Here is a 24,414-nt window from a genome sequence, read left to right on the forward strand (position 1 = left end):
CATTTAAAAGCCCTTCCTGACACTCCATCCTCTTCTGCTATATATTCTTAAGTAATCAACCTATTGTATATCATGCTCCCTCCTGCTTCCCCCCTTTCCCATCAAAACTCGGACTTTTCTCCTGTCGCTGAGTGACACGGGGCCAGGAATACTGGGAGGGCGGGCGGGTGGGACCAGGGCACGTGGACCAGCAACACTTCCTAGAAACAGCAAGTACGCTCAACCCTGTCTGAACTTTCGCTGTAAACACAGCTCGGCTCGCTGACAGAGCGGCATCCCTGCTGGGTGGATCCTGCAACTCCTGGAGGGAATGGCACTTCTTGTTTTTAATTAGCAAGGTGAAAGGTGAATTAAAACTAGCTATTCGGCAAGTCAGTACAAGAGGCTGACTTCTGAGGGACTTCCGCGAGCCAGGAGAGAAGAGCTGTACGGGTGGAAGGCAGTGCGTGTGCTCGGGTTTTGGGTGTTTGGTTTTTTTTTTTTTTTTTTTTTTTCTTCCCCTGAATGAACCGCTTGCAGAAGTGACTACAAAAATACAGGTTCTTCCTGAATCTACCGGCATAGTTACTGAAGAGAGCTCTAGACAGGACATGGCTCAGAAGACTCACTCCTTGGAATGTCCCCTTGCTCCCGGCTTATAAACAACTGTCCTGGGGAAAAGCAGGTTTTACAGATCCAGATACAGCCTGACAAATGGCACTTTGGAACTGTGCTTTCTGATGACAGCGCCTTCGATTTCTGACAAAGCCTCTCGCACGCTGCCCCTGGAGGGGAGTCCGAAGTAAAACTCACCCCGCCTGGACGTGAGGATCGCAGTGCAGCATGGCATCGGCGGGGCACCTTGTCACCTGGCTCCTGTGGGGCTGCGTACTGGAGCTCTGGACAGGGGGTCACACAGCCGAGACCCCGCACCCCCGGTTACGCCTGTCACATAAAGGTAGGTCACCTTTTCAGATCCTTTTGTTAAAAAAAAATGAGAAAAGAATGAAAGTCCTTTAACCTAGATCTTTAGTCTTTACAGACCCTTAAAACGTACCTGAAAAAAAATTATTGCAACACTAACCTGAGGTTCTAAGTGCCTCTAGTGGATAGGTCATACTTAGCACAGCTGAAAATAGTGTAAAATCACAGGCCAACTTAGAGATGTTATTTTTGTCTTGTAAATATTAGGTTTTGTTAATGAGAAGTTCACTCACTAGCAGACACCACAGAAGGGGGTAGGAAGCAGGTTGTAAAGAGCCTTAAAGGGCTGAATCCGCCAACTTAGCAGCGGTTATTTAAATTCCAATTTATGCACTACAAGAAGCAAGGATGTTGGGGAAGGGCTGGAGAAATAGAGGTGCAACTGGTTTTTTGTTTTGTGTTGTCCACAATGGAGAGGGGAGGGGGAGAAAAAAAATTCCTGAGAAGCAAAATGATTGCTTACCCATGATAACAAAGTCATCACCGTGTAATTAAAATGACTAACACCTGATATAAATTAGCTTTCTACTTAAATTGATAATTACAGATGTGTGATATGTGTGGCAAAAACATATTCAGAGTTGATTAGCACTCCTTGTGAACTGATTTAGATTGATTAAAGTATTAGACATTATTCACCAGCATCTATTCTTTTTAATGTAAATGCATATTGCTTAACTGAAGATCATGTCTATCAAGAGATTGCTGAAATATTTTATTCTGCAACTGTGTCTTGTAAAGCAGCATTTAGTCATAAATAAATGATCAAAAGATGGCTTTTGCATCAGGACCAGTGAAAGCTGGTCAGAAATAGGTTTGATGACTCTTCCTGTAAACAGACAAACAACAAACAAAATCCACACTCTGAGAAAGTGACTTTGCTGACTTAAAAGTAATTTGGAATAAATTTTCAGGAAAGAAGTATTTAGTATCACTAACCATTGAGGCAGATGACAGATGCAATAATGAGAATTACGTAAGAACTATTTTTCAATTGTGTAAGTGTGTCAATCATCCCCTGCTAATAGAAGTCTGTATTTTTACAATATGGGTATAATATTGACCAGAATGAGAAACTAAAAAGGAGACCTCAATTTTATATGACACAATTTTTTTGTCTTTTTATTGGACAGTCATCAGCTGATTTGACTATAGAAATGTCTCATTTTTAGAACAGCTAACATTTATGGATATTTTCATAGTTTAAATAGATTTCATATAATAATCCCCAGTCAACAACATACATTTAAAAAACACATTCATATAAAAAACACATTGACACTTAATTTTTAAAGTATTTAAAATATAGTACCTAGCATTAGCCCAAGTCCTTTGACTTGGGAAGATGTACCCTGGTATGCTTCAGAATGCATATTTCTAAGAAATTAAGATCAAATACATCAAAATGTAAACATTTGATGTGATGGAATATGGGCATATAAGGATGTCAGGAAAAAAAAAACATGATGATGGACTGTTTTCCTTATGCAGATGAGTGGATAAGCTGACACGTTGATAAGCTACCATTCTGCCTGGTATCAACATTTTATACCTCATTATTAGGGTAATTGCTTTTTGATAGCTCAATATCGGTATGTTTCCAAAGATGCCTTATTTTAATATGTCATTAGAGTGCTTATAATTTGGTCAGAGCAGACCAGAACTCTCATGCATAATATTGTCATCAGCCTAATCTTCACCACATTGCTCTTAATCAAAGGAATAACTGTAACTGATTTTATGAGTTGTGTTAGATGGTGTGGGAGGACCACTGCTAGTATCTATGTGTATACTATATACTAGACTGAAAAATTCCACAAGATTTCCCTTTGGCTTTTCTTAACCTTTTGATTTAATAGTACTTGCTGAAAATGTACAATAGTATGCTTTGATACAAAGGCAGTGTAACACATGAACAGAAAGAGACTCACAGACATAGAAAACAAACTTATGGTTACCAGGGCTGGGGGAAGGGGGTGAGAAGAGATAAATCGGGAGCCCGAGATGTGTAGATACTACTATATATAAAATAGATAAACAACAAGGTCCTACTGTATAGCACAGGAAACTATATTCAGTATCTTGTAGTAATTTATAATGAAAAAGAATATGAAAAGGAATATATGTATGTATATGGATAACTGTAACATTATGCTGTACACCAGAAATTGACACATTGTTAACTGACTATACTTCAATTAAAAAAAAGTCAAAGACGTTGTACAGTTACCTGAAAATAGAATGTCCCCACTTGTGCAGTTTAGTTAGCAGAGTCAGCTGAGATGCAACCTGAAGCAGCAAAGGCTTCCTGCACCGCAGGTGGCTCAGTGAGCGGGAAGCACAGGACTGTCAGAGCAGGAGTATTCAGCCCCATCAACACAATATGAACAGCACATTTACCTCTCCACACTGGGGAATCCGTGGACATTTCAGTGGTGTCCAAAAACTGGGGGTAGGATATTTGAGAGTATAATCTGTTGCTATCTTAAATGATATCTCAAATGGTGCAATTTTAGTAATGGGTGGATTAGGTGATTAATATTATAAATCAGTACATGGTCCTTAAAAATAAGAGACATGAGATATAAATAAGCTAGCACCTCTGCACTGCTGCCTGACCCCCTGGCATAGAAATCCTGTAGAATCCCTGGAGGTGGCCAACTGGATTAATCCAAGGATTCATTTCATAGCAGTGGTCTATGCCATATGGGAGGATAAGCATTTTTCTTACATTTTCCATTATCAAGATGGTGCTGGAGACCACAAGCCTCGGGTCTCTTCCTGAAGAGGAGGAGAAAGTTTCAGTGTCATGTATAAAAATTGAGTTGAATTATATAAAAATACGTCCAGAAAAAAAAAAAATGCCCAAGTGTTGCCCTTTTTCTCTCTCCTCCACCCTTCTCCATCTCTGGAAGCAGTGTGTTCTTAAACAGAGCTTGAGAGGAGGAGACCATTGGGACCAGGAGGGAGAAAAGGCCAAGAGGGAGAGAGACAAGGTGGAAAGCTGGTTTCAGATGAGGAGTGTCTTCTCGCCTATCCCACCATGGAATAGTACTGAATTCTTCCTTCTTACTGAATATCCACTCCACTCCAGTATTGGGCAGATATGCTAACTTAAGGCAAGCCTAGTAGATACAAAGATTAAATATTTACTCTTGTTGAGGCAATGCATTAATCTTTTAATGTATTTTATAGGTACAAGATAAACTAGGTTAACAAATCAAAATATACACAGAGAAAACTGGCAAGATTCTGTCCTGCACCATAAGAATTTTCAGTCAAGACTTGAGTAGAGATTAACTGTATCAGGCAAGAATTTAAAAGTTTATGAATCATTAAGAATATATAGCCAACTTTATAGCCAATACCCTAAAGAAGGCAATTTTGGTATAATTAACACAAATTTATAATATTCTACCCCAAAGATTTCTTTGCAAAATAGCTAGGATCCTCATGACAGAAATGAAGGAAAGAGAGAACAGGGGGAGAGGGGCTGTGGTGGATTCAGCCACCTCCCTCTGTTGATATCTGTTACGTCCTCATCTTTCACCATCCTGCATTCATGAGGTTACAGGGAAGGCAAAAATTAGCCTTCTTGATAATGGGCCTCGAAAAAACAAATGAGTAGAGCCCATGTCAAAGAAGAAATCCCAATGCACGTGGAAAGCCCCAGAAATTCAACGAAGGGAGCTTGGCAGGTAGGGTAGGTGTTCAAAGACCCAGTGAGGAGCTTCCGAATTGCAGAAGCCAAGGAGAAGGGCTGCTTCTAAGCAGAAGATGTTGTCCCAGGATGTTTGGTGAAGAGAGAGAGCTAAATAAATGCACGAATATGGCGGAAGATCATTGCTAAAATATGTCGACATTGTAAATATAGATTTGAGCACTGAATACTTATCCATACATACAGAACATGGGCTAGAGAGTGTTAATTAGTCTGTCTGTATTTGAATATTATAAGCAATTAAATGCAGATTTGTCATAGTTCAGAGAGCTCAGAATTTGAAGTCAGAGGTCTCTGCTCCAGCTCTAGTCCTTCCGCACATCCATATGGTAATTATCTGTGCCTCAGTTTCCTTAATTTGAAAATAAGGATAATGATGGTGCTCTCCCTGTGTATCTCACTGGGTTTTTGAGAGAATCAAATGAAACAATAATACTGTGAAAGCGCTTTATAACCTAAAAATATTACTATTAATGTTTCCTGAAGACTGACGGGAAATAAGGAGGTTGGAAGGAAACATGTCCTAAAGAGAAGAAACTCTTGGAAACTGCTTGAGTTTGGGTATCAGTAAGTGCTAGGATAATGCTAGTATAGATGACGGAAAAGCTTGGTCTTGATTAGCATAAAATACATGGTTTATCCTGACTGCATTCGCTCTAAATCCCGTCTTTCATACCTTTGACCTCTGGGTATAATAATTTAGAAGATGATTACATCACCTATGCGTTTTCCAAAATTCATGGCCAGTATTTTTCGCTAAAAACATGTGCATGCCTCCGTGTACTACATATATGCACTTCACACAGCACAGTTCAGAATAGAGTTCTGGAAGAGCACAGTGAGAAGTAAGAGTTTTGAATAATTAGCTCAGAGGCTGCGGTATTTACTTTATATCCAGAGCAAATTTTGAAAAGGCGGGGACTGAGCCAGTTTTTCCTGACGCAGCTCCTAGCTGTGGTTCCTCAGCAAGTAACGAGGTATTATCAACAGTGACGTTAGTCACACATCCCTGTTTGGTTAATAAATAAAAACTGGTCATAAGGCATGATTCATAAAACAAGTAGTTCAGTAGGACCTGGGAGTAACCTGTGATGCCCACATCTCCATGAGGGGGAGTCAGTGAGAATGAAGTGGTGGATTTATTAAGAAACCATCTGTATTTAAAAAAAAAAAAAAAAAAAGAAAGCCACTGGGTAAGATAAAAGGAATTACAATATGTTTTGTTGAGTTTGGTTTACACAGAATATACTTCCTGTAGAGGAAGTCTGTGTAAGGATTTTCAATAGCACTGTTTGTATTTTTGTATCTGTTACATACAAATACTGCCTGTTCATCACAGAAATGTGTCTGGATGCGCTAAACCCCTGAATCGTTTTGTGAATTATTCAGTTCTTACCTGGATGTTGGGTGTAAGTGAGAAAACAGTTATCTTTAGTATAGAAATAGGGTGAGGGAAGGTCAGAGTGAGGAAAGGCAGTAAATGAACTGGACCAATTTTGGACCAAAATATAATTTAGTCATGTAAAATCATTTTTATAAAGTGGTGTGAGGACTGCATTCTATCCATAGCATAGAACCCATCCCTATTCTTGACTGAAGAAATATGTGCAGCAGTCATGTTGTCACAGTGGAATATCCTTTCAAAAATGCATGTTGCTGTATTATCAGTTTGCTGTCCATGTCAGATCTGTTATTTAGCTTGAGACTGTTTCACAGAGGGGTCCTCTCTTTATGTCTGGGGTGAGATCGCTTGGTGACCTCAGTTCTATAACCACATAATAAAAAGCACAAAAAATCAAATTGGTCGTTGCTGGTGACTGTTGTTAATAACCTGCTGAGACTGTGTTCTTCCATCTAGGATATCTGCTGGCATCACCCTTGGGAGTTTTTAGTGGGAGAGTGTGCCACGATTGGCTCCTTTATCTTTGTGTGTGAGACTCTTCTGTGGTTTAGTAGAGGAAGTTAGTCTGCAGGAATCCAGGGTTGGTGCTTTGCATGCGTGCGTGCACCTTCATCCACAGCCACTGCAGTGTTAAGTGGTCTTGTAAGTTCGGCCTCAGAGAATTTAAAACGAAACAAAACTGAAATTACACCACTGACAACATTTCCCAAAAGTTGCAGAGTGAAGATGTTAGTTATTTTCTTGGTTTCAGTAGACAGGGCCAAATGTTGCTAGTAGTCTTCAGCACAGCATCTGATATTTTGGAATATTATACAAATTGTACAAAGGATGCTGATTATTTTAATAAAGAATCTTTCACAGTATGGTTTTAAATAACATTTGAAGCGCAAGAGAAACTATTGATGCCAGCAGTTATTTCGTGGACTTAAGCAAGCATTATTCTTTGTAGTCATGACAAGGATGATAATGATAAGGCTGGATACTTTATAGGCTGGATTTTCTGGACTATGAATGAAAAGGATATGTTAATACCACGTTTGAACCATGGGTTATAGTCTCTGATATTGAGAAAACATTTTCTGTCAAAGAATGTGGAGGTTTCCAAGAATAGAAACGTTTCTGTAATTGATAACTTGACTTCACATGGCCCTGGTGGTGGCCAAGGCCATTGATGACTCAAGAACTTTCCAACCTGCCTTAGGTCTAATGCTTAGTTCAGGACAGTCCCAGCATAAGGCCTGATGGCCCTGGTAATCTTGACCCTACAACGAGTGTGGAAAAGGAAACAAGAAATTCATGACTGTTTGATTTCTGGGGCTTAGAAACGTATTTCTGCTTCTATCCCTGGTAACTAAGCCCTCTGCTCAAGGACTTAGCTCATAGTCCTGGCACAGGACACACAGAAGAGAAGTTTGGGCCCAGCTATTACAAAACATTCTCATGTTCTAATGGCATTGGCCTGAAAACTCTAGATTTGAGGTGAGGCATATCTAATTTGAATCTTGCTCCTGTATGATATGAACAAATTACTTGTCTTTTCTGTATGAATTTTCTCATCTTTAAAATGGGGGTAGTAGGTAACTTGCAGCACCCTGAAAGAATTACATGAGGTAATGTGAATGAGTGTGGCAAATGCTTTACCTTTAGGAAGCTTTTCAATAATTATTCAGTGAGTCAGAAGAGTTTGAGGGAGAATCAGCCTACTGTGGTTCCCTTTTTTATTCTAAAAGCAATCATGAGTTAATGATTCACAATATAAGACAAGGGAAGATCTTTAATCATCAGTTTTTGTTTTTTTAACTAGAAAGCAAATATTTTTTAAGATGAAATCCAGCTCTTACTGGAGTAGATGACCTGAAGGAACAAGGGATATTAGTGTCTCTCGTGTTTGTAAGTTACCATTTTGTTGCTGATTTCAGGAGAGTTGGAACTTTATCTCATGGCACCTTGGAGACAACAGACCAAAGCTACAAAATAAGCAAAAGTGACTAACAAAGGAAAGTGTACACCCAGCTTTGTAAGGCACAATAGAACACATATAACTAACACCAGATCACACTGTCGAAAGTTAAACCAAACAGCGTCCTATAAGCAGCTGTCAGCCCCATGTGCATTGTTGGCTTTGAAAGTGGAAGAAAGCTTATCATTCTACCTTCCCCTGAGCAAACAGGTAAGAGGTCTGCTGCAGGGCACGGTTCTTCACACATGGTAGGTGTTCGGTAAATGCTCACTGAGTGGCTGAATGAGGAAAACAAGATGATTTAGCGCGGTGTGTTTTTGAAAGAAGTGTCTGATGCAGGGATGGGGTGAGGAGTACCAAGGAAACTGAGGAATCCTGAACAACTGTTTATGGCTCCTTTGGTAAAACATATAGGAGGAGAAAGGGTGAGGGCTTTCTCTGCCTGTTCCCCTTCCTCGAATCAGCACCTCATTCTAGCCAGGCATCTGGGCCTCCACGCACCCTCCCAGTGCATCAGCCATATTCTCTCATCTATCAACAGGGTTCTTTTTTTTTTTTTTTAGATCGATTCTGAAAGTTTATTTCTAGATCCCATAGAAAATTAATGGCATTTGCAGAGTTTTGTTTGGTTTTGTTTTTGAGACATAACAGAAAATCCATTCCTGGAGGACTTTTGGTTTTTTAACTGCTTTTTGATGCTCTGGTCATTCCTGGATGATCATCACAACCCCTTCCTTTTCTTCCCGCATCACTTCAGGCTTTGACTTCTCCTCTGTGTTGTTGTCATCAACCCCCATGCCTCCCTCTCCCCCCCATTTCTTTTCCAGATAGTTATTTTGATTTTTCCCTACCTTCAGCCAGAAGTGGAATGAAAACATTTTTGGTGAGTGATATCTATTTATTGATCCTCAGTGGACCTGAATATTTATTTTGTTGACTAATTCCATGAATAGAAAACATGAGTTTTGAATTGAAAAAGAAAAGTGTAATTAGCTCATCAGGCACTCAAAATGTGTTGAAATTTATGACTTAGGAAAGAATGAAGTATTAAGTAAGGAGCTAGTCACCTGGACAACGTGTACTCTTTGTCCAGCCTGTTTTTCCAGTGAGAAGCTGGTGTTCATGGCGCCATGGGACCATGGCACTTGGAAGGGAGAGTCAGGGTCCTGAGCGGGGCAGGACAGTGCCTGCCAACTTGTCCATCCTGTGGCCAAAGTTGAGTTAAGTGCAAGAATATTATTCATGGAAACCTGTCTATTTCTATGTAGTTTTGGCTCATTTTCTCTGAGTTTTGGGCTTTAACTCACTGAAACCAGAATTAAAAGGGGGTTTTATTTACAGGAGAGAACAGAGGAGTGGCATTTGTAAGGGTAAGCCTCAGTGGTAATCTTAGGTTCCTGGACTAATTCCAGTACCAGAAAAGAACAGCAGCAACGAAAATGAGAATTAAAAAGGGAGAAATAGAGGTCAGCTGGGGACACTGCACCTTCTCTCCTGACCAGTTCCCTCCCAAGCAGTGAGGGGCCCTGAGGAGGGCCTGAAATTCAGAGCTCAGGACACACTGTGGAGCCATAGCTGAAGAGGAGGTGTGCTAACAGCTCTGCACATAGCTGTTCTCTCCTGATTGCTTTTTTCCTAACCCCGAGTTGAAAAGTTTATTGTGGACCCTGCGATTTCTGAGATCCTTTCCAATTCTGGAAATGTAGGACTCTTTTCTTCTCCTTACCAGACCTCCCAGTGCGTCTAGCTCCTCCAAAACACTTTGAACACCTTATGAGGAGGCAGCATGTTCTAGTGGAAAGGTATGTATGGATTCACAATTTTAAACGCCTGGAGTTGAATCTACAGCTTATCCTATTTGAAGCTGTATTATTCTTGCCAAAGCATTGAACTTCTGAGGCTTACTTTCCTCATAAGTAAACAGGGACTCATTTCCATCTCATGTGATTGCTGTAGAAAATTGAAATGTGGGATTTTTTCTTTTTTTTTTTTTTTTCTTTTTTTTTTTTTTTTTGGTGAGACCCTTGTAGACAGAATAAAATGACTTAATCAGATCATTCCTAAAGCCTGTAATTAAAGGCTAGGTGTCTAGTATCTCCTGAATAAAAACAAAACAAAACTTTTTGTTCTCGGCTTCTGTGTTACGGTCCAAATGACAAAAGGATAAAGGCTTATTTTTTTAAGAAGTAGAGCTGCCGCTAAATAATTAACCTGCAGAGGCTTAGTTGAATTTCATTGCAGAAGAGATGATGTTTCTTATGATTTTTTTTCTACTCTTCTTCCAAAGTGGGGGCAGAAAAGAGATAGAAGTTGGGATTAAACCAGTGGCGTACTAAGTGTCTGGGACTGACAACACCAGCATCCCCTGTGGGCTGCTGAATCAGGCTTACTGAGTCCATATTTCTGGGGCTCAGGAATCTCTTAACAAGCCCTCCAGGTGATTCTTAATGTGCACTTGAGCATGAAGAACACTGGGCCAAGTGTGCGGGATGATGTTACAAAGAAGCCTCACTTTCCTATGATCTTTTTCATTTTTCCCCCTTCAGGTTCATCACTCAGGTTAAGGGTGTAATTTATTCAAATTTCCAAATGACAGCCTTGGGCTTGATTCATATACTTAAATTCATAAATACCTAACAAGGATACCATTCTCCTCCTATTGTTTTTTCTATTAGGAAAGATATATATGTATAATATATATAGTTATTGATAATAATTGAACATACACGGTAAATCTGTTTTTATGATTGCTCATGGCATAAGTTGTGACACATGGTGCTGTCTTTGAGTTCAGATAAGAACACATCAAACATTGGTCGACTGTGGAAAAGTATTTTGTAAGATTCCAACCATCCTTTATCTCTCAATGGAAAGTTTTCTCGGACTTATGAACTTAGGTGCACTCATTCCTGATTTTCCCTTTAGGGACTCAGAAGCTTCTGTGTCATTTTAAGTAATATTTATTCATCCAGTCATTCACTTGCTCCATGACTATCTGTTGAGCTTCTTCAGTGTGTTAGATATGGAGCATCATGCTAGGGATTTTAGAATAAAAAACACTTCCCTAAATGGAATAGGTGATATCCTGGGTGGCTTCCTGAAACAGAGAAGAATATTAGGTAACAATAAGGAAATCTGAATAAAGCATGAGTTTTAGTTAACAATAATGTATCAATATTGGTTCATTAACTTGGACAAATGTACCGTACTAAGGTAAACTGTTAATAATCGGGGAAACTGGGAACTCTCTATGCTAGCTTCACAACTTTTCCATAAATCTAAAACTATTCCAAAATAAGAAGTTTATTAAAATACACACACACACACACACACACACACACACACACACACAGTGCCTCTACCCAAACTCTTTCTCCAAGAAGCTTAAGGTCTTGTAAAAAGAGACAGGTCATGATAAAGCAGGATATTTTTTACATACTGAAGGTTAATACAAAGTGCTAAGGAAGCATGGAGTTGGGGATGAAAAGCCGAGCTCAGCCTTGGAGGTGAATAGGAGGGGAGCCTGGGTGAGAAGTGATGAGGAAATTGTCTTTGTGCCTTAGGCTGTCTTGCCATCATTCCGGCCATCCTCCCACCACCATCCCCACTGCATGTCACGCACTGCATCCTCCCAGCAGCAGTTCCCCTTGGATATCTAATTAACTGACTTCCTCTGTGTTCATAGCTTTACTGCCGGTAATATCACAAATGCTGTTTACTCGTGTTAAGTTAAATTGCCCTCATTTCCATAGGACTTTAAGAAATTCTTATTTTCTTATATGACTTATAGTGAATACACATTCAGAGGTAGATTTTGAAAGTTTTGAAGGCAAGTATATTGCATTTTGTTATTTGAATCCTTAGAATCTAATAAACTTAAGGTATTTAATAAATGTATTTTACCTACTGCATCTGATGGGTAGAATTTAGTTATGTCTATTTACATCAGTAAAACCAACCTTACTTTGTCTGATGCCACATATAAGTGGATTCCTAAAAAAGATAGCAGATTGTGAAATGTTGGAGTTTGGGGAGGTATTTGGAAGTCAGGAAAAAGTTGAAAATACTTCTCTTCTGTCCTTGCTCCAAAATGTTAGGCCCTAGTTTGGCTTCAGGTCTTCTGTTACAAAAGCTCTGGAGAGATCCAGAACAGCTTCAGAATTATTGAGAAAGTATCTGTATTTTATTGAAAGGTAGTGTGAGGCTTTGGCAGAGGGTGGTTTGAGTTCATTTGGACCATTACATGATCGGTGTCACATTTCCATCACATTTTCTTCTTTTTGTGCCAGTCGTGATCTTCCGGTGTCCACCGTAGCATCTCATATATCTCTAGAGTGGTGAATGATGAAAAAGGAGATGACGAACACGTAAATTCGGAGACAAAGCAGAAAGCAAAGGCAGGACTCTGAATGCATAATAACTTATCCTGCACTTTTGTTTTTAAGGAATGCCCTAAATGACCAAAAGCAAGATTCTTTTTTTATATCAGTTTAACCCTGTGCCAGGGTTGTTTTATGAATAATTTGAGTATGGTGCTTTTGTTTTGTGGATTTATTATTTTAAAATCATAGCTGTAGGTAATAATATAGCAAGAAGAATAATCAGTGGTTCCACTTTTATAATTACAGCTAGTTTACGCAAGATATTTTCAATTTATTTTCCAACCCATGTTAATTGAGAAGGAACCAGTGAAAAATGTGTATCTTGCTGAGATTGTATTATATATAATCCTTATACAAACTGACAGTATATTTTGAAATGTAACCTTAAGTTATTTTTCTTTTTAGCACCATACCAGTTAGTCAAATTTAATACACCTAATATGAAAGAGGAAATTAAAGAGTAAAGTTAATTCAAGAGAAGGCACACATTTGTCACTGCCCCTTCCTACTCTAAGGAGTAAATAAAAATGAAAATTGGAAGTGCTTGATTATTTAACTTTTAGAAACTAAAGTCAAGGTGTCTTAAAAAATGTATAAAAAATAGGATCATTTCAGTCATTCTGAGAAAGGCAAAAATATTGTATTTTTTAAAGAAAATATTGGGGAAGGTAATGGAAAATAAAAATTGAAATAGCTCGATCATTACCGATGAAATGGATATAGCTTATTTTTCTTCATCAGAAGCAAAAAAGAAAAGGAAAGGAAACAAGAAAGAAATTTCAAGTTTGACATTATCACAGTCCAAACAATGTTACACATTTTTCTGGTCCGATGAATGATATCTGACAGATAATTTATGATTGCTTAGAATGGATACTAGAATACTGAGCTTGCTGGCAGTTTAAGGGTCTGCATAAACTGGAGTTAACCATATGGTGCATTCTTAGAATAGTACTACCACCCGTGTTTAAAATTTAACTAAAAAAGAAAAAATATTTTTTCACAGTCAAATGTTACCATTTTAGTTGTTAGTGTACTCAGTTATCCATATAATTACACCTTGTCATTAATAAAGGAGCACAAAGTAGTTCCTTTTTATTTGTCCAGAATGGAAGAAAGGAAAAGTGGTTATAAGACTGTGAAATACTGGAATGAATATTATAGGCCACCCAAAAATATCAGTTTTATTACTCAGTTGTCACAGTTATGAGAAGTTAATACGTTTAAACTTCAGCACATTAATACGTTTTGGCTTCCTAGTAATTCCCTAAAGCAAAATTCTCTTGTAATAATATTTAGATAACCATAGGCAGAAGAAAAATACTAGAGTTAAGTCAATTATACTTATAATTAAAAGACTACATTTGTATCTTTGTCGTTATAATTCTCAGAAATAAGACAAAAATTATGTACTGGGCACTGCTTTTGACAGATTTTTTTGCCAAATGTTTTTTACTTTCTCCAAAATGTGTATGCCCAAACTGAAGCCTGATGTATTTTAGGACTGTAGAAGAATTTTTCGTATTTGGAGAAAAAAAGGAAAGTCTCTAAGACATAAAATGAATAAAATTGGACGAGAATAAAAATGAAACATAAAATTAGGAAATTGATACCAATGAGAAAGTCTACACACAAGTCAAGCAGCAATCGCTCAGAAACACATTAGCTGCCTTTTATAATATGGATCTTGGAGATGTAAATAAACAGAATACTAGGATTTCATTCTATGCAGTGATGTTTTGGAATTTATGATTATGTTTACTAGGCATTTACATTTCTTGATGAATGAATTATATGACAGAAAGTTTTTTCAGACTGGAAATGCCATTGGCCTTTTTTAGTCTGCTAATTTAGACCCACTACGTTGTTAGAACAAACCCCTTGATATTGCACGTCCAGAATACTGGTAATATGAGAAAATGCATACCAAATTTGTCATTGGATAATTTTGCTTTTGGTGGAATAAAACTCTGGCCAGCAAAGACACTCCTGTAGGGAGCGCTGTCCCAGTGAGTGGTTGGCGGGAGAATGCAGTTCGGTTGCTGCCAGAACTGCTGCGTTTCACTTTGGAGGTTCCCCCAGCCAGGCTCCTGGGGTCCCTTCAGACCCCTAGCCACTGAAGTTTCCCTTTGTCTTCACTGACTATTTTTTTCCTCTGAACAAATAGGCCCAGCTGCTCCTGCAGCCGGTTGCCTGCACTCCCCCATCCGCTCTCACTGAGGATGGCAGCCAGAGTAAAGAATAACAGCTGGGATTGGCTTACTTTGGCATCTAAATAATTTGGGGTGGGTCCGTTCCTCACTTGATTATTTCATTTCATTTCCTAATCTTTCCTTCTGCTGAACTTTTCAAAAAATCGGTGAATGATGTTTTTCCAAAATGTTTTCCTCATCTGGCTCTGACTCCTTCCTACCTGGCCGCTCAAAATAGTTCATTTTGCACATGTCCCATACCCCACCTCCCCCAGCTTTTCAGCACTGTTTGGAAAACAAATGCAGCATAAACACATTGATGAATGTGATCTTGGACAGGTTACTTAACCTTTCTCTGACTTAAAGAGGCGGATGATAAATAGCCCCTATGTTATTGATTGTCATGGATAAGGATTAAATGAATGAATATTTGAATATATTTGTAATAGTGCTTGGAACATAGTAAATGATGAGTGATAGAAAGTCAAAGTGGGGGTGGGGGGAGAGCAGAGGAGAACACGTGAAAGCAAGAGGAAGGGGAGAGAGAAAATGAAGGAAGGAGAGAAGAAAAGGAGGAGGGAGGGAGGGAAGGGTGGGAGGAATCACTGCTGGAATGTGGCAAAACCAATAACTGCACTTACGCAGTTAAGACCAGTGTTACGCACTTAGCGTTTTATATATCTTATTCCACCACCCCCACTCCCACAAAATCAGTACTTAGAGAAAGACTGGAGTTTGGGAAAGCTTCTGGAATTTTACCCAAAGCACAGAATTTTATTGAAGGTGAGAACTGTAGTGACCTAATCATGTCCATGGTATCTACCCAGGTGGTCAGACACATTTTTAATTTTGATTTTGTACAGTTCTCATGGAAAGAGAAATCACTACCTGCCAAGGAGGTCCATTCCATTTTTTAATGTTCCGATTAGGAGAAAGGGTTTGTAAACGTAATCTTGAATCTGACTTACTCTGTCTTTCTCTCTTTAGTCTTCGTTCTTTCCCCTAATGCCATAAGGTCGTAAGTCACAACAGACTTCCAAATGTTTAAAGATACTTATCATGCTTTTTTGTGATGGGTGAATAGTCCTCATGCCATGGTTATCCTGACTGAGATCAGTTTCTGATTAGGCTCCTCTTTGCTAAGCTCCCCCCTTAAAATGGAGCACCACCATCAGTACTCAGGAGATGCCTGCCTTGTTGCACAGAGTAGTGGCACTGCTAACTGGTCACTTTTATTTATTAAAGCCACCTGAGTTGACAGCAGCTTATTTGGCAAATATGCCAACCTATTGGTTTATGTTGAGATTGCTGTCAGTTTTTCTAAAGATTTTCCATATTGACTCTAAGTCAGCACTCTCCTTTATTTCACATGTGTGGTTTATTTGCTGAAGTTAAGGAAAACCCTCTCTTACTCTCTCTAGTGTAGAATGTGGATCCTAAGCAAAGTAAGAGCATGTGGTGCCCTGAAAAAGGACGTGAGATATTCCTAAATTCAAAGACTATTTCTGCTCTTTGTGTTCTTGCTTAATTTTCTAACGGCAGTTCCACATTTATTGTCTTTCGGAAACTAGCTAGTTAGGAATGATAAAACTTGCATTCGTTGTAGAAGTTCTTTTAAAGTATTTTAAAATTTTAAAATTTACATTTGATGGGCTCTTTCTAAAATGTCAGTGTTTGGAACCACTGTGACACACATTTAAGACAATTTTTCAATTAGAATATTTAAAATACATGTTTTTGGCTTTTGGGGAAGATGTAGACCGATAAATGTCATTGCTGATTTTTTTTATAGATGTCATAAAATAATTTATATAATTATAGTAAATGCAAGGTTCATTTGACTTTCTTTAATATGAAAAAATAAAACACAGTCTTTCTTCATAGCTAAAATAAATAGGAGAGCTTTAAATGTCTTCACAATTTTTATTTAAAAAGAATCTGGAATGGTCACCACAACAGAACGGCAGAATTAAAATACCATCATAGCTGTGATTGCTTAATTTTGTAACTTTAATTTGCTGTCATTTTGTAGATTTGCCAGTCTCTCTGGGTATTTGTAGAAAGTCCTGGGATTTAAAAAACAAGACATACGATTTTTCAGAATAATTTTTTATTAACTCCTTCTAAGTCAAATAGTAAGTGCTAGAAAAATAATTCTGCAGAAGACTTTGTGTTAAAAAATATGTATCATTAAAATTAAATTTTGAAAAACCTATTTTTTTGGCCAAACTATTGTAGCTCTGTTCTGTTCTTGTTATTGGATTAACTTTATCAAATGCTCTTTTCCGTCATTATTTTATTAGTGTATTATCTACTTACACTTTTTGGAACTTTGAATGAGAGGAAGAGTGACTCTAAGAATTGTGTTGAGTCAGGTGGTCATCAAGCCCAAAGAACACTGCATATTCATTGTTTATTAAATCAGTTTATGTCTGTCTGATCCCCCTAATGTCTTTATGGTCCATCTGCTTTATTGCACTAGCCTCCTGACTGGTATCTTTCTGTCAATCCAATCCACTCTTCATACTACAAGCAGAGTGATCATTAAAAATGCAAACCTTACTCATTTCAATTCCCCCAAATAAATTTTTCATGGAAGAATAGGCATGGCTTTTTAGAGAAAATGCACACCTCTTGGCATGGTGCACTAGGCTTTTCATGGTATCAACCCTGTCTACTTTTCCCCCATTTGTTATGCATCTTTTTTGAGTTCTATTCTCCCGTGATACTGAGCTCCATGACATTCTGGACACCTGTCAAGCTTTTTCTTGCCTCTGAACCTTTGCTCACTGCTTCTTCTTCCTAGATTGCCTTTTCCCTTTGTCTCCACCCTCCCTTCCTATGCTGCTTACTGTTGATGTCTGCTCATTATTATGCTCAATTTAGACATGATATCCCTTTACCAGTCTTCCCTTAACCTCCACAGCACTCCATGTATATTTCAATTGCCTATTTATCTATTAAATTCACTCGGATAAATTCATTAAGAATAGAGACAGTATTTTAATCATGACTATATCACAAACACATATTACAATATCTAGTAAAGAGTAAGGACTTAGTACATAGACGAATGTATTGTGTTATGGTCAACTTGTCTTTTTTGCGTGCCCATTGTATACACAAAACATGGGAAAGCTATACTTCAATGGCACAAAAGAATCGTTTTCTACCATAGGAGAGCCATAAATAGCCTGTTCACAGATAACTCCAAATTTATTCACAAACATGGTATCCATAAACGTACCATCTTTAGGTTGATGTATTTTTTTGTCGTTGTGGAAGAGTCCTTTGTAAGCGCTTCTCTACTATTGTATAAATTCCGGGTCAGCATCTTTCTTTGGTAAGATCTAGTGCATGAAGCAACCTTTTAAAAAGCCCATCAAACAGTGATTTACAATTTCCTCTTTCATAAAGTCTCTTAGTTACCAATCTATCCAAATTATGAATTCTAGTAAAGGAAATGGAAGCTCTGTAGACTCTGTGACATGGTTCTGGAAAAACATTTGGTGGGGTTAGTCTCCTCCCTTTAATCTCCACAGGGCATTTATTAGCTCTCACATGGGAAATGAAAACTGGTCATTCTCAAAGGAGGATTAGATGTAAATACCACTGCAAAATGAGGATTATATAGGAACATAAAAATATAAAAACATTTCAGTGATTAAAAAGGAATTTGTTGGCTACAAAAATATTTTAAAATATGCTGAAATAAATTATGCTCTGTATTTTCTATTTAAAATGATTGTTCTTGACATATACTTTAGAATTTTAACCAAACTAATTTTTAAAATGAAGACTGTAAAGAGTATGAATTGGAATTTTTGAAGAACGTTTCTTGACAGAGGTGAGATCACAGATCTCATCTGGGCTTTGAAGGACAGGTAGGACTTCAGTAAAGAAAGAACAAGGGGAAGGGCCTTTCAGGCTAGTGTAAAGGCAAGGATGATATGGAAGTTGCAGTGGATTTTTAGGAGAAAGCTGAACTTTTGAAAAGGAGCAGGGAATACCATTGAATGAGAAGACAGGGCCAGTTTACTAGATACGTTCTTTCTCTTAGAAAATATTGAAGTGTGACAAATTGTGATTTTTATAAAATAAAAATTCAAACATAGTTTCTTTTCCTATTCTGGCAAAATGTAGCATTTCACAACTAGTTATATGCAACACGAGATGTGTGGTATTTCCATTTGATCTAGAATATACTTCTACAAAAAATTAGGTAATGCAAAAAACAGATTTTTTCTTATGTAAGAGAGGTCATAACATGAATGACAATTGCCCTAGCAACTTACATCCAGTTGTGTAATAATTCAGATACTTCTATAATGTTCATCACTATTACTGCCATAGTTTGAAATGTTTTTGCAGTAAGTATACTCCAACTTGCCAAAAGTTTAAGAAAATAGACTCACACATAATTAACCAGAGTTTTTTTCCCCAACTGAACATAATAACTGAAACCACAGAAAACACAGATTTGGAAAGGACCCCACCAGGCTATTTAGTTCATGGTTCAATTTTTTTCAAGGCCATACATTTAACCTACTGCAACACAAGTACTTACTGAGGACTTTTTTCCCCCTTTTCTTAATCAGTTAATCCATTTTACTAACTTCAGGCAGGATTGTTTAAAACCTTTCCTGATGAAAAAAATTCCATTTAATAAATAAAGCCCTCTGGAGAGAAAGAGATTCCACAGCAAGTTCTTAGTACTGAGAAAGGCTCAGCGTTAGAAAGCTCACTGAAAACACATTCTTTATTCTATCTAAGGTTAACTCCTCCGTGCTTCTGCCATTTACGACCATTTTCTCTAGTGTTGTGTAGTTCACTTACAGTAGAATTGTTTTATAATTTCTCTACTCTGCCTTTCTTTAGGTGGGAGGGTGTGGGGATATGTGTACAAACCTCTCTCCCCAAGTGATAAAAACAATGATGGAGATAGATAAAGTGTGATGTTTTTAAGTTCTTCTTTTTTATGACCTTAGAAGTTTCATGTCATTTTCACCTGTAAATCACCTTTCCTTAAAAACAAGAAATATCCCTGCCAGCTTGTAGGGGCCCCACGTTCCCTTGTGCCTGACCACATCATTGTAAAGCCCAGCTGAGCCTTTTTTTTTCTCTGAGCCATAGTTCAGTCTCTTTTATTTACCCTGAAATTTTCTTGTTGTCACTGTTTTATTCTGTCTCCAGATCCCTCAGTGCCATACTATCTGCTAAGTAGGGGCGGGGGGTCTAAAAACAACCTTATAGGAATTAACATGCTTTCCATAATGTAAACTTTATGAACAGTATAGCCACATTTTAGAACTGTTTGGTCACATCATATCTCAAGGGGAGCGACAGTAGTAATTTCAGCTTGCTTGTGGAGATTTATATAAGGTCTATGGGTGTCACAGAAACCCTTAGAACCCTGCCGGACACAGAGGAAGTGCTCACTTGATATTAGCTACTGTTATTAGCTATGATGAAGATGGTGATGGTGGTGATATTGTCTAAATGGGTCAGAGCAGGAGTTGTATTTTATTCATTTTTCACCTTATGCAGGAAATAGAGTGCTTTATTCTATTTACAAATATATTCAATACATATATTTGTACATGTATACGCTAAGTATACATTGGTTAAGCCAAATAAAATCCTCTACTTAAGAATAATAGGAAGTTACTTAAACATTTAAGTTGTCGTGAAGAATCATTTGAACTGTATTAATCTTTCAGCTCTTTATTTTGCATATGATTGGCTTGCACATCCCTACCTTCCCTTGGAAGTTAGCGTGGGTTTCTGACTTGCTTTGGCCAATTAAATGAAGTCAGAACTGCCAAATGCCACTTCTGTGGAAAAACTGTCAGAAACCAAGACCAAGAGTGTGATTTGTCACATTTCCCTTTCTGGCCTCAACAGCCTCAGATGCATTTGCCAAAATGGAGTCCCTGTTCCCCTGGATCCCAGCGTTATTTGCTAAGTGGGATCCCACTTGAAGACTTGCCTCGGATACGTAACCTGAGCTAGAAATAAACGTCTGTTGTTTGAAGCCACTGAGATTTCTGGGGTTGTTTTTTCATTGCAGCATAACCTGTCCTCTCTTGACTGACAATTGGCAACACGTTTATTTGGGAAGAAAACAATTTTGCTCCTAGACATGACTAAGCAAACTATTTTCTCCACACACAAATAAATTATGTTCAGGTGTCACTCCACGTAATTGACTGTGCTACGCCAGCTTTCTCTACACTACATGTAGTAGAAATTCTTCCCTTACAAGGAAGAAACGCAGCATCTGTTGTATCTGAACAGGAAAACAGCTCCTGGCTGGCTGTCCACAGTGCTGAATCGGGAATAAAATCTGGCTGGCTGTTTACCTCCTGGATTTGAGCACTTTGGAGGAATGTGAAGAGCTAGACTAACCTATATTATTGTATCTTATAGTCCTTTTTCTGTCATCGAATGCATTAGAGAGTATAGAGTGAAGTGACAACTTGTGACAGATATGATTGTTAAATAATCACTTGGGACTTCCCAGGGCAAACACAGCAACTCCTCTGCAAGAAAGACTGATGGGTGGGGAAAATAACCCTCACTTCCGTCCCTCTACCCCGTAGACTTAGTAATTTTCTGAGAAATTCAACCATATTTCTGGAATTCCTTTTTCCCAGCTTTTGCATGAGTATTGTTTTATAATTTAAGTGCTTTAAAAAATACTACATCCTTAGAAGTCTTTTTTGTTGCATTTTTTCAGTAAATGATTACAAAGAAAGTTGCATTTCATATCCTTTAATGGGAATGAGTAGGAAACTAAGATGAAATATGTAGTTTTAGACAACTGAGAGAGATATATGAAATAATATTATTTTTCATTTGTTTACACCGTCCTCAAGAGTACTGGTTTTGAGTTTATTCTTAATTTTTTACACTAGTTTTACTAGCTTGGTGTTAACGAAAAATTATGAAAAAAGTTGACATATGAATTGTACAATACAGAAGACTATTAAATGCAGAAAAATACAAATAATCTTCATTCAAAAGGTTTGTTAATCATATTAATTTGGATTATTTTTAGGCCTGAATTCTTGTTCTCATATTAGAGTAAGTCTGTTTCTCTATGTAGATGGTAAATAGAGCTCCTTGTTAGTTCAATTTTAGATGCAATGAGTAAAGAAAGAGTACTTTCTGAAAACAGTAGTCATTTCATATTGTTTTGTGGCTTACAGTTCTCCATTAAAAATAGCATGATATTGTTAGGTCTATTTTAAGCACTCATACAGTCTGATTCACAAAGGAGAACTGACAGTTCCTTCCCATGTTTTATTTCTGTCCTTGCTGGACTGTATTCTGCATGTCATTTTCATTGATGGGAGGATGGTGAGAAGGGCAGGATGGGTTAACTGGATTCTCTGGGAGACACTGAAGCCCACAAGTTTCTATTGGTTTCAGGTTTTAGAATAGTTATGAAGTTAGGATGCTGCTTCCAATAGAAATACAAATAACTATTTTTAAGTATTTACTGTGTCTTCAATAACTTAGATGCATCATCTCAAATCCTCCAAATACCTTTATATCATTATTCATATTTTATGAATATGCTAAAAGGCGCTCAATTATTTAAATATTTTGCCCAAGTGAAGCCATGTAGGTAGCAAATTACAGAACTCGATTCAAATCCAGTGTCTGTCTGTACTTTTTGAATAGAACAAGCTGAATTATGAGCATGGGTTCTGGAAGATTATTTCCGCTTAGTGTATCAGTCTTTTCCAATGGTATGTAGATTAGTCGTCAGTATATTTTTCTACATGAAATACTAGCTTTTATAATTCTTAAGTTTTAAGGATGGAGAGATCTTGTTTGGGAGTTACTAAAGAATTTGTTCCCCAGAGTAAGAGTATACCTGTCCCAGAAATAGACGTTTGTGTGTTTTACCTCATCCCTAATGACACTGGACACTCTGTTCTTTAAAAACCCAGGGTTAAAATTAGGCAAGGAAGGCTTAAACTGGACAAACATACAATTATCAAAATATACTCTTAGAATTAGGAAAGCAGTGGGGGTTGGGCAGGTATTTTGTTTTCTTAGTTTTCTCATCAAATTAAAAAAAAAGTCAGATGGTGGCCATGTGACATTGGGTGTTTTGCTACCTAAATCTCAGTCCTTCATCTGTAAAATGTACTCACCTCCTCCATAGGATTGCTCTTTGGGTTAATTTGAATATTATATTTAAAGCTTAAATCACAATGCCTGTCATAGTAAGACCTTAAAATTGTATTTACTGAGAACATGAGAACATACAGTTAAAAGGAACTGTATTATTGTGCTTTAGCTCTGAAAAAAAATATATATATATCATTTTTGAAAATATGTTTCATTTATTTTTTCACAAATTAAGTCGGAGGCTAAAGACAGGACCGAGGCCAGGTGTGTGGCACCAAGACACCTGTTGAAGAAGGTACTTCTCAGATACCTTGTCTTCCAACCCAGCCCTCTGACATATCCGATTTTTTTTTATCAAGTGCAATCATTTCAACAACATGGCCACTCAGAACCACTTCATTTATTCAAAAACTCTTCCTCGAGGATCTGTGCTTGACTGCTTCAAGGGTCTCCCTGCGGGTCATGGCTGTTCTGAGGTTACAGAAGGACAGTCTAACTGCCTCCAGGCTAACCCGTTCCAGCTGCCAATTCTTCAAAAAGCCCAGTGCCTCCAGGACCCAGGAGCACTCATGAAGTCTGGGTGGGTTTGCTCTAGGATTTTTTCCCATGAAACTAAAATAGAGCTCCTTCTTCTTCCTCCTCTTTTTCCCAAGGGCTGAACTGGCCCATTCATACTTCTCTTTGTCTAGGATATAAATTATATTCTCCTTCTTAGGAAACTGTAGTCCACGAAGCAAATGAAATACACATGGAAGGCTTAATCCATGTACTTCCAGCTCAGAGTACTGGCCTGAGCTAGACATATAATAATACTTCCACGTAAAAAGTTGAATGATGTTCTGCATAAAAACCAGTAAAGCAGGTTAAGGAGGATAGAGTGTGTTAGGGGTTCTGTTTCTATAGAAAACAGTGATCAAGAGTATCTCTGATGAGGTGATATTTCAGTAGAGAACTAAAACATCTATGGGAACCTGGGAGGAAAACATTGTGGACAGAGACTGCCAAGTGCCAAGGCATTGGAGTGTCCTTTGTCCATTCTGACAGTGAACTGAATGGGGAGAAGGAGTGAGAGATGAAATCAGTGAGGTGGATGGGGAGCTGATATGTGGGTCTTGTCTGCCATGCTGACAGGTTGGATGTGGGCTGTGTGGATAGGAAACCATTAGAGAGTTTTGAGTTACAGATGACTTGCTCTGACTTTCAGATTGAAGAGATCACTGACTGCTAGATAAGCAGATGATAGACGGTACAGGCAAGGTGTGAAACAGGGAAACCAATCTGGGGGCTGTTGTAGTAGTTCAGGTAGGAGGGATTTGGTAGCTTGGAGGTGAGTGGTATTGATGGAGGCAGAGAGAAAGATATTATGGATATTAACAGTAGATCTAACAGATTTTGCTGATGGATTCTTACGGAAGTAAGAGGAAGAGAGGAGCCAAAAATGATTCCTGGGGTTTTGTTCTGAGCAACTGGAATCGTGGAGTTGCTACTTCCTCATGGAGAAGGTTGCTGGAGGAGCAAGTGTGGGTGTGCAGAGGAGTTGTGTGGTAGCTGGACGGGGACCTGAGGTCACGGACAGTGATGGTTAAAGGTGGGTGATACACAGTACGCTTGCTGGGTGATGGAATGATCTGGTGAGAGGGAACAACTGA

At 38.1% G+C, this 24,414-nt stretch overlaps 2 protein-coding genes across 2 annotated transcripts in view; one reads left to right on the forward strand and one right to left on the reverse strand.

The window, feature by feature from the left end:
• Nucleotides 1-274: 274 nt before the first annotated feature.
• The window catches only part of SEMA3E (semaphorin 3E), a 223,336-nt gene continuing 199,196 nt past the window's right edge, over nt 275-24,414 (forward strand). Inside the window, exon 1 of the mRNA XM_010977989.3 lies at nt 275-937. Within this exon, the coding sequence (XP_010976291.3) occupies nt 823-937 (115 nt within the window). The 5' untranslated portion in view covers nt 275-822. The remainder of the gene's footprint in view (nt 938-24,414) is intronic.
• Nucleotides 23,044-23,568, reverse strand: LOC135321737 (histone H2A.N-like). Its single transcript, XM_064487782.1, has one exon. It carries the CDS (start codon nt 23,566-23,568, stop codon nt 23,170-23,172), a length of 399 nt encoding a protein of 132 aa, XP_064343852.1. The 3' UTR covers nt 23,044-23,169.

Source organism: Camelus dromedarius, chromosome 7 (genome assembly GCF_036321535.1).
Source record: "Camelus dromedarius isolate mCamDro1 chromosome 7, mCamDro1.pat, whole genome shotgun sequence".
NCBI lineage: Eukaryota > Metazoa > Chordata > Mammalia > Artiodactyla > Camelidae > Camelus > Camelus dromedarius.